This window comes from Seriola aureovittata, chromosome 11 (assembly GCF_021018895.1).
Source record: "Seriola aureovittata isolate HTS-2021-v1 ecotype China chromosome 11, ASM2101889v1, whole genome shotgun sequence".
In the NCBI taxonomy this organism is placed as follows: Eukaryota; Metazoa; Chordata; class Actinopteri; order Carangiformes; family Carangidae; genus Seriola; species Seriola aureovittata.
In genome coordinates this window covers 9,289,515-9,299,998 of record NC_079374.1, presented here as the reverse complement: position 1 = coordinate 9,299,998, position 10,484 = coordinate 9,289,515, and the positions used below count along the sequence as shown (strand labels likewise).

The 10,484-nt window shown below is 39.5% G+C and overlaps 1 protein-coding gene and 1 long non-coding RNA gene across 2 annotated transcripts; both read right to left on the bottom strand.

Annotated features, from left to right (window-relative positions):
- Positions 1-630: 630 nt before the first annotated feature.
- On the bottom strand, positions 631-2,641 carry LOC130177898 (uncharacterized). The gene is made up of 3 exons (XR_008829081.1): positions 2,482-2,641; positions 1,797-1,886; positions 631-1,351 (listed from the first exon to the last, which is right to left on the bottom strand). It is a non-coding gene; the product is annotated as an uncharacterized LOC130177898 (long non-coding RNA).
- A 493-nt stretch (positions 2,642-3,134) lies between these two features.
- Positions 3,135-9,017, bottom strand: atp6ap2 (ATPase H+ transporting accessory protein 2). Its single transcript, XM_056389900.1, has 9 exons — positions 8,882-9,017; positions 7,426-7,556; positions 7,174-7,302; positions 6,940-7,035; positions 6,695-6,832; positions 6,267-6,320; positions 6,013-6,162; positions 5,806-5,925; positions 3,135-4,033 (listed from the first exon to the last, which is right to left on the bottom strand). The coding sequence occupies exons 1-9, from the start codon at positions 8,955-8,957 to the stop codon at positions 3,839-3,841; spliced, it is 1,089 nt and encodes a 362-aa protein (XP_056245875.1). The 5' UTR covers positions 8,958-9,017; the 3' UTR covers positions 3,135-3,838.
- Positions 9,018-10,484: the final 1,467 nt, after the last annotated feature.

The following is a 10,484-nucleotide window of genomic DNA, read 5'->3' as shown; positions in this document are numbered from 1 at the left end:
GGAGTTTTTTAAACACCAATAAAATCTCAACTGCAAACAGTAGGTACACATAGGCCTATAAGATATTATTATCTTCATTGAAGCCTTGGGACGCTGGTAGTAAAGAAACTTTTTCAATACAACTTGTAGTTTTCCCTCTGTGATTTGATTTTCAATGAAAAGTTTAATCTTAAAAGCTAGTGTCTGCCAAGGGAGAAAATAGATTGTGTGTGCCTATTTCCCTCCCACAGTCACCGTAGCAACCAGTGTCTCAGCAGGTGCTACTGACGCAGACAGAAAACAGCCAGGGCTGGAGCCCCATGAAATTTGATATAGGACCTGACCATGCTCCCCTCAGGGTAAATTGTAATAACTTTGGTAACCCCTGGACTTTTCCTCTAATGCCATCATCAAGTCAAAAATTTCAGTTTGTCTCACACTTTGATTAATGACCAAATACCTGACAATGTCTTCATGAGGTGTCTGGGCAGGATTACCAACCAGGCAGAGTTGGCAACTGCCCCGGAGCCCCAGACCTCCAGGGGCACCAAGAGTGTTATTTGCAGATTTGCTTGGGAATTCGCACCAGCAAAGCACAATACAAATTGGGCCCTTGGATAATCTTATATACACACACATCAACCTGGTGGCAACTTTTTTTTTCCCCATTTATTGATACAACAGCAGAAACATCAGGCCTGCTCAGCCCCTGGACAGAGGTTGGTGAGTTGGTCTTCAAACACTGTAGTATACAATATAAACATAGGCTTTTCTAACAGATAATATTTTCACTAACCAAATACATTTTCTGCATCACATTCAGGTGGCATTGCAGGACTCCACAGTATTGTGCCTGTTACCTCACCACCAAAAACTAATTGGAGAAGAGTCATTGTTAATGTTATTAGTTGCACCTGTGTATTTTCCTCCTATGGTAAGTCAAACTGTTTGAAAAAGGCCTAAATGTGTGCCATCAGGAGCTGGACTCTGAATGCAGCATTGAGACTTAATTGAGATTATCACTGGAATAACTTCAGTCCAAAAGAGAGTGTTTGCTCACTTCTCTTTGAACAAAAATAAATGTTTAACATTATATTTAGGTGTATGGTTACGTATACACAAGAGATCATCCATAACAGTTAACTATTGCCTTGTGCTGCAAAAGTACAAAGATGAAAAACTATAATTTTCCAGTGAATTGTCTACAGTCCCAGTGTCCAGCGTGATCTTTAACATCAGGAGCCACATTTCTGCACAGCTGTCTCTGTGGATGTCCCCGTGCCTGTTGCTCCACCAACACCTTCATCAGGTCCTGGTACAAGTGCAGCCACTGGGGTGTTTCCTCTCGACTCATGCCCCGCTCTGCTTTCAGCTAAGTAGAAAAGAAAAAAAACCCAAGTGAGTCAGTGACTTGTGCAGCATAATGTTCCCTTGCAATCCTACATACACACTCACTTTACCTGTAATACCACTAATCTTCATGACATAATGGCTAAGTAAGTTAAGAACAACGATGGTGATGATGAGCAGGTTACAGAACAAAAGTGTTAACGTAGTGGAATTCGAGCGTCGATCAAGTGTATGTTGGCTTTGTAAAATCATAAAGAAAAAAATCACAAAAAAATGTCACATGCAGTAACTTGAACACAGCTGATACTTAACAAAGGGACCTAACTGTAAACTGACAGTAATGCAAAAGGCAACACAGCTCCATATAGTTAGTATAGTATAGTCCGCATGGGTATTCATTTTCTATTACTGTTCTCTTTTGTTTCCTTTGCAGAAGCTGTAGTAGGTGTTAGTAGTTATTGTCTTACCAATAGCACTACATGGTGTTATGATGGGCTTCTCCAGTTGCTCTCCCTCAGTAATGGAGGCCCGGATCTTCCTCACCACGTAGATGCTAGCTGGGAAGGTAAACAAAAACAGAGTAAGATGTACTGTAAATAAGTAAAGAAAAACAAAACAGCAAGGCCTTAAAGGATCATCATGACGATGTTTTTCATATAGGTTTTCTTCACATATGCGCCTCAGTCCACACAAAACATTTACATGTGAAAACAAAGCTGTTATAACAAAGCTGTTACAGACAGACAGAAGTAAACAGAAACAGCACTGTCTGAAATTTTTGCTGAAGTAAAAGCACAAAAGTATTACCATCAAAATATACTTGAAATACCAAAAATAACTGTATTCACTATGCAGAAAGGACAATTTCAGAATGATACATATTACTGGATTATAATTATTGGTGTATTCACTCCATAATCTGGAATAACTAGCAAATTAATCTTCAAAATAAACTTGGTTATGTAAAAAGTAGGCTACAATATTTGTCTCTCAAATGAAGTGGAGTAGAAGTATAAAGTAGCATAAAATGGAAATCACCGAAGACAGCACATGTACGAAAACAATGCTATGAGACATAGATACATAGAGTATCAGCATGGGCGCGGTCAACTACGGTTTTAATTCACAGAAAAATGATAAAAACAAACATACCTTTTATTAACAGTCACACCATGTTTATTTCCTGGTTCAATCTGTGGGTGAAATAAGATCGTCCGTTTCAGGAAGTCCACGATTTACTGAACCTTTCGGAATCAGCTGCTCTTCATAAACAGTTTATGGCTGTTACAAAAGCACACATCCAATTACATACAGCAGATATACTAGGGCGGGACTTAAAGCGGTGATCTGCATTCTGATTGGCTGAGCTATTACGCAATACAACATGAACATGTGACAGTGATGGTCAGAATATTTACGTAGAAAAGAGGATTGAGAAGTGGCACAGTAATATCTACAGTGATCGCCATTGCAATCTGTTTGCATGTCGGTTTGAAATCTTTAGAAAAGGGGAAAAAAAAAATAGAACTAGTGAAATTATAATTACCGGTTTTTGATAATTTTTGGAAGCAGATATAAGGCATTTAATTTCCTAGAAAATTTTATTAACAATGTAATTAGGGTAAACAGAGCCAAAGGTCAGAGTTTCCTGAGAATAAAGTTACATATCAGCTCTTTCAAGGAAACTGGCCTTCAATTTACTTCCCCTCTTGACCACTGTCCAGGAGAATATCCTTGCAATTTTATTTTGAAAAGAAGTTTCAAATTAAAAAAAACTAGCTAGAGACTTCTTAAATGGACAACAATCAGTTTGATCCATGTAATAATTTATTGTCAGGCATTTTATTGCGATTTACAGAGCTTCATTTATCCATATCCAATCCTAACAACCTACATTACGATCAAGTATTTACGTAATCCAATATGTAGTTATCATTTGGAATAGAAGCGGGGTACCAGGACCTACCTGGAATAAACACTGCACAAATCTTTTCACAATGAGAGTACAGCAGTTTCTCATACAGTTGCATTCTTATTTTCAATATATACACATAGATTTAATTTAACTTAAAACAGTTTCACATATCAAGACAAGCACAACAACTTCACACAGAAACCAGACAAATCTCATTCTTTCATGACATTACAATATTTTTTTTTTTTTTTTTACAATAAAAAATACAATTGCAATCACCAGGATGGAAATTAAACATAGTGAAGAGTCATAAGGAATGATGTGAGCTGCGTGTTTGAAAGGAGGAAGTCTGAATTTGTTCAGTGTACACACCAGTGGAGGATGATATTTAATTGCTTTATGTAGGCATATTTAAAAGCCAACTACTGTAATGTTGTTATTTTTTGTCCGTTATCAGTGCTGTAAACAAAAAGGTGATTCAGTGTTACGCTCTCTCCCATCAAGCTGTCACAGTTCTTTCACTACACAGGACCTCACACAAAACACTAACATTCACAACAGGGATCTTAGAGCACAGCTGGAGTGTTGATGGATTTAATCCATCCTGATCTTCTGATTGGTCATCCTGTAGATGATGCTGTCATATCCTGGGTCCATGTTCCACAGGTTGTAAGCGATGGCAATGACAGCGAGGGCCAGAGCAATCATTAGCCACAGCACGATGTTGAAGACCACAGCATAATGGAAGTTGTACTTGTAGGCCAGGTTGTACGGGCTGCCTGGGTTACTCTGCAAATAATTAAGAGTCAAAACCAGAGGGAGATGCATTAGTTGCCACCGAAATAATTCTGCACTTTAATTATAATCAGTTATTTTCATTCATCAAATTTAACTAACTATTTACACCCACTTGCAACCTTATTAGGTACACATAGCTAAAACTAATGCAGCAATACAACAGTCGTGCAATAAATCCTCCTTAATAAAGATTATAATGTTCAGTTGTGTTGAAACTGTCTTTTGTGGTGCTGTACTACATTATATGGACAGATGTTTCTATTATTGACTCTACTCTGAAACAGTTTTAACAACATAACCTATTTTTACACCAGCAGCTATATAAGGATTGTTGTGTAGGCCTGCTTTTCCCTGCTATCTGCACCAGACTTCTGCCTTTTCCCCACTCTGTGCATGCGATGAGTATCCAACAGGATGTGAGCGTGAGAAGAGGGCAAGATCTCATAAGATGCATTAACATGACTGTCAGGTCCGTCTCTGCAGGAGCCCATCACCCTCTCACCTCCATTCCCCTTACCCATTTTATTAGAGCAGATGATCAAAGCATTCCCCGGTTCCAGACCTAACTCATAAAAACCAAGATGCATGGACTGAAACTGGGTTTACACTTGACATAAGGGGTGAACTACAGTGACACCGTAAATACTAAGGGTGCAGGTTTTGATTTTTGGTTCAGCATTAGACTGAGAGAGTACCACCACAACAACAGACACATCTATCGTATATGATCAGGTTGTAATATGCTTTAATTGCAACTGTGTTTACACTGTTTTAGTTACTTTGTTACATCAAGGTAACTTCTGTTTTGCCTTGTCTCATTCCTGAGTAGGAGGCTACTGCTGTGTAATCGCCATTTTTATGTTCTTTCACTGGGATAAAGAGCAGCAGTTCAGTGAGCAGAAACTTTGTAGAACAGAAGGCTTTGCTTAATATTTTTTTATAATCTCCACCTGCATGGAAACTTGCTTGAGAAAAAACATGCTGACCAATCACAGTTCTTCCTGGGTACGTGTGGCATTTCTATGGCCCCAAAATGTAGTGAAATGATTGAGGTGGTGCACATTAGCTTAGTTTTTCATGTCTATACTCTCCCCTCCACATGCTGCGATTGCGCTGTAAACTGACTGCTGATGTATTGCAGACACTACTTCAACTTCATGTGGTGTGGCTCACCCCATACTAGCAATAAATGCCACATCAAAATGAATCCATGTGATCAGGAACCACTGCCTGAACAGCAAAGTTGTAGCTTTTTACAGCCTACTGAGAACTTGGCCGGGTCCTTAAGCTGACCGACTGAGCTGTGGTAGACTGCCTACAGATCATACAACAATCATGTCATCACATTTTCATCTTACACTGCATGATATTATGTTCATTGAAACCAAAGTGATACCTCTCCCATATGGGCTTACAAAACCCTATGTACATTACATACCTGGGCAAATGAAAACATAAAGGACAGCAAGCTGACATATGGCACTATAATATCCACATCTCAAACATGCACTCGGGTGCCAGATTGTTAGTTGCACCTCACTTAAACTACTGAAATCTAAAGTCTAGTTTTTGTTGAAACCGTTTGAGACATTTTGATTCACCCATTTCTTCATTTTGGAGAATTCTGTTTGTGGTGCTGTTGAATTGTATTGCACGATACAGTTTCTGATTGTACTGACCTCTTTGATATAAATAAGGTGGACCATTATCTTAAAATTATAATGTCTGTTTTGAAAAAACAGGCAGGTCTGTCTCACACTTACGATCTGTGGGGATTGCAGGATCGAACGGGACTTCCTGGTCAAAGGAGCCTCAAAAGTCTTCACCGTCACAACCTCCACCACAGCACTGTTGCCATAGAGACCATACACATCCTCTCCAAACTACAATGAAAAAGACATGCACATGGTCAAATTAATGACTGAGGAGGTTGTGTTGATGAGGCCTGTCACTTCTTCAGATCTTCTTACCTTCTGCAAGACAGAGGCGAGAATGGCAGTTGCATCACGATACTGTGGGGAGTCTTTGCCGTAGAGCCGGCTCAGCTCCTCCAGGCCAGACAGCTCCAAGGAGTACAGGTCAGGGGAGTGGTCTTTTGCCAAATGTCTGTGTCTCTGCAGCTAAAAGCAGGGCAGAAGACAAAGACATCTGAGTCAAACCTGATAGACTTCCCTCATGATCAGGAGAAAAACAACAAACTTTCAGAAAAACTGGGTTGACTTACAAGAGCTGTGATATCATGCAGCACTTGGACTTCAGACAGGAAGAGCAAATCAGCCTGAAATGCAAAAACAGACGTAAGACAGTCGAAACAGACTTCCCATAAAGTGTAGTGAATGCAAGAAGTTAAGTTGTCAAAAACAAGGTCTCAGGGTATGGGTATGATGGTACCATTATATTTTTCAAAGACAAAATTGCACCAGTATATGCAGTTTAACATCCTGGTTTGGAAAAAAGAGTATGATCTTTAAAAAAAAAAAAAAAACATCATGTCATGTTACTGTCACAATTTTGTCTTAGAAAACTACTGTACATATGGAAGGATTTTGCTTAGGTGAGGGTACAGACACACCACTATCTTGCTCTTCAAACATGAGATACATAAAGTCAGTAAGTCCTTGTGTGGATACAGTTTTGCACATAGAAACAGACCTCTGCATTTCTGCTGAGGGAGTTGAGGGGCAGGGAGGCCAGCACAGAGCCATCCTGGGACAGGCGGGCACGGATCTGCTGCAAGGTGACTGGTAGGTCTTCAAACACTGCATTGGCCTTGCCCAGCATATACAGCCTCTGAAAGATACAACAGACAGATTGTAAAAAAATAACTCATGAGCACCTTAAGAGTGATTTCACAGATGTTAAGCATGCCTTGTTCAGTCTCAGTATACTTTCATTACCTCCTCACTAGGGGCCAGCTGCAGCACTACAGGAGTGTCCTCAGCAAACAGAGAGTGCACCGTCTCTGCAACACTATCCAAGGTGAAGGGTACTGGCTGTAAGAAAGAAGATGACCCACTGAAAAACTGAGCCAGCTCATTCTAATTACATTCCAGCCTTCAATTATTTTTACACCAAGTCATATATTTGATGTGCAAAACATCCAAATATGGCCCCACTCCAGTCTGACTCACATTCTCCAACGGGTAGGAAGCCACACTCTGAGGAAGGGCCAAGCTATCGACTCCTCTCACCACCACAAGTACGTTAGCCCGGGGACGCTGGAATAACGGACCAGCCTGGAGGCCTGGCCAGGACAGATCCTGCACAAATGAACACACACCGTAAACAAAGACTACGCTAGCACAACAATGAGCTTAAGTTACTTCTGTATACAGACAAGACAATTAAAATTGCGGGACATTCTTTTAAAAATAACAAAGCACCTCCTGAACAGAGAAGCCCATGGTTAAAGCCACCAGGTCAGGGATCTTCTCTCCAGAGACAGGCCAGTCTCCTTTCTGGAAGGACACAAACTCTGGAGCCTGCAGCACTGTTAAGCTGTCCCCATGTACACCTGTGGGAAGAATGAGAAGCCTGTCAGTCCAAGAAAAACCTGGAAAAGAACAAAGTCAGAGTATCAAGTCAGTTAGCTTGATTTATTTTCTCAAGCTAACTGACGTGCCAAAAAGATTGCAAATTCATTGGTCTTAAGGTGTTGGCCAGTGTTAAAAAAAAATTATTTACAGATTACTTATGATGCGTCTAAAAACCCTACCTTTTAATCTTTTACGTTCTGCATTTTTGATTATTCAATTTTCTGTGAGTCATTTACACATGACAACCCCACAAAAGGAACAAAAAGAAGTGTCCTGGGCATGTATACTACTTCTTGCAAGAGGTCCCATGTACAATGCTTTGTTCTTGATAGAAAATTTTTAATTAGTCACGTTACATGCCAGTGCCACTCATAAGTGTCCAAAATACCCTTTACTGCCCACTATTAAGTAGAATATAAAGTGTTTAATTGATATGAAATAGTGAAAGGGTGAACAATGGAGTTAATTTGAACACATAATTTCATTTTGCTCAATTTTACTACTATGCAGGTAATTGTCAGTTGAGGCAGATAATGAATTGAGACTTTAGACAGTTCAGCTTCATCAGTATTTATTTGGGCTGTTTTGCAATAATGGAAAGTAGGGCCTCTGAAATGAGAAGTCATGTGACTTTTGTCACTGTAACGCTATAATTAATTCTCACTGATATGTTAATTGTAGGTCACAGCAAACAGCACCACCAGCTTTTTCAGCAAAAGCCTGACTGGACCTCACGGGTCTGAGTAAAGATAGACCATCAACTCCACAGCGCTGTGGATGGAGGCACAAACCCGTGACAGGGAGCTGATGAGTGTTAAAGAGGAACTGCCAGTTTAGAGGCAGTCACATGACAGGGCACTCTTTTGTGAATTAGCAACTAGCTACAAGGAAGCAAATAAATGCACAGTTTCCCTCCAGTTTTGTATTATCTCAACGAATTAGTTAACAAAATACAACCTCGTCCTCACTGCTAGCTTTTACGGTTTGCTAATGCGCTAAGGGAATGTTAGCAACAAGCTAACGTTTTGATCTTCACTCGATAACCAAGATGTAGGTATCTCAACTTGATTAAATATCCAAAATACGACTAATACAACACGATTGTTTCACATATCCCCGTCGATATTAAAACGACGATATCAGACCAAACATGAGGAATGATCGCCAAGCTAAAGGGCGATGCTAACGATGATCCAGAGTGGATACATGACGCTATCGTGATAGATATAAATGGAAGAGCGAGGGTGGGGGACCTCTCCCAAAAAGCTACTCATGATCTGATCCGTCGTTGCACATTTCTTACCGGTTGAAGCAAGCAAGCATAGGACAAACGCCACGGATAAAACAGCCTCCATCCTTCGCAAGTTTGTCAGCGACATCTTTCTCCGTCCTCTCTCTGGCAGAGATCAGCTGACCCAACGTCACGACGCAGCAAAGAATGACGTGACGAAATCTGACGCATAATAAAAAATAATAAATACGTGTTTCTTTTTTTAATTAATTAATTTGTTGTTTGGTACCCCTGCGTATTTAGTTTTGTTTTATCCTTTTAGTAATACTTGGAATATTTTTTTATTTCATGGTCCTTATTTGTGTGTCACATCTTTTTTTTCTTTTTTTTTTTCTTTTATGTATGTATGTCCATATCCTCTCTACTATGTATATTCTTTCGGGAAGTTCTGATTGATTGTTTCTTCCATTTTCAATGTTTAACACAACTTTTAATAAGATGAAATGTTCCTTGACAGAACTATATTTTCAGGAAAAAATATTTTAAAATTAATTCACAGATTTTTATTCTTCTATTCACTATCTACCACCTTTGTTAAAACGACTACTTACTACGTACTACTTGAACTTGTTGGAAGTGTCACCCTCTTTATTTTGGAACTGTTACATACACACACTACGGGTCAAAAGTTTTAGAATGCCAATATATTTTCTATATTTTTCCAGCATTTATTGAAATATAAGCAGGTCATGTCCAGTGAATAACCTTACACAGTTTAGGTGAAAAGTCATGTAAATTTAATATCTTTTTCCAGGGGTCAAGTAGGCTAATGGGTTAACTTACTGCTTTTCTGCAGCAGTGGAAGTAAATTAAGCCTTGAAAGCTGATGCAAACGATTCTTGTTCTTCCACATCTTGTCTTGACTCCCAAGTTCCATTTAACTGAAGTTTCCTAATGACATTTCCGACAGTGGAAATTTCAAGCTGAAAGCGCTTTGATTTCTTTGTATGACCACCTCTGCTTTGTAGGTATCAGTTAGCTTCCTTTTTAGACCCTTTAGTCAGCTGCTTAGAGGAGCCCATGGTTGTTGAGTTTTACCACAAGGTAGGAAAGAGTCAGAGACTTTTTCAGCTCTGGAAATGCCATCAGCAGACTATTCCTAATGACAATTCTTGATCTGCTGTACAAGTCCTAATGAGTTAATTAAGGCTCAGTCAGGGTGCTTAAGCCTTTGCATACAGCTGCATGTCATACAACAATTAATTCACAAAATTTATTTCTGGAGCACTTAAATAATGCAGAGGAATTCCATGAACCACATAGTAACAACCAATTAGAGCTGCACATAAACAACAGATTTTAGGGCTACCTGACACCACTATAGTGCATCTTATTGACAATCGGGGGAAAAAAAACCTTTCACAATAGAGTGGGTGACAACCATAAATTGTAATCTTGGGTAAAATGAATGCCTCACAGAAACTTAGTCTTTTTTTTTTCACTTAGATGACATCCATTTATAAACGATAATAGCGGGTTATTAGAGGCTTATATTCAGAGCCAAGCCTTTATCTCTAAAATTACATCCTGCTGCTCAGTAAAGAGGGATGTTAGTCAAAGAGCAGCTCTTGACGCTGAGTGTGACCCTTCTGCACCCTCAGCCTCAGGATATGAC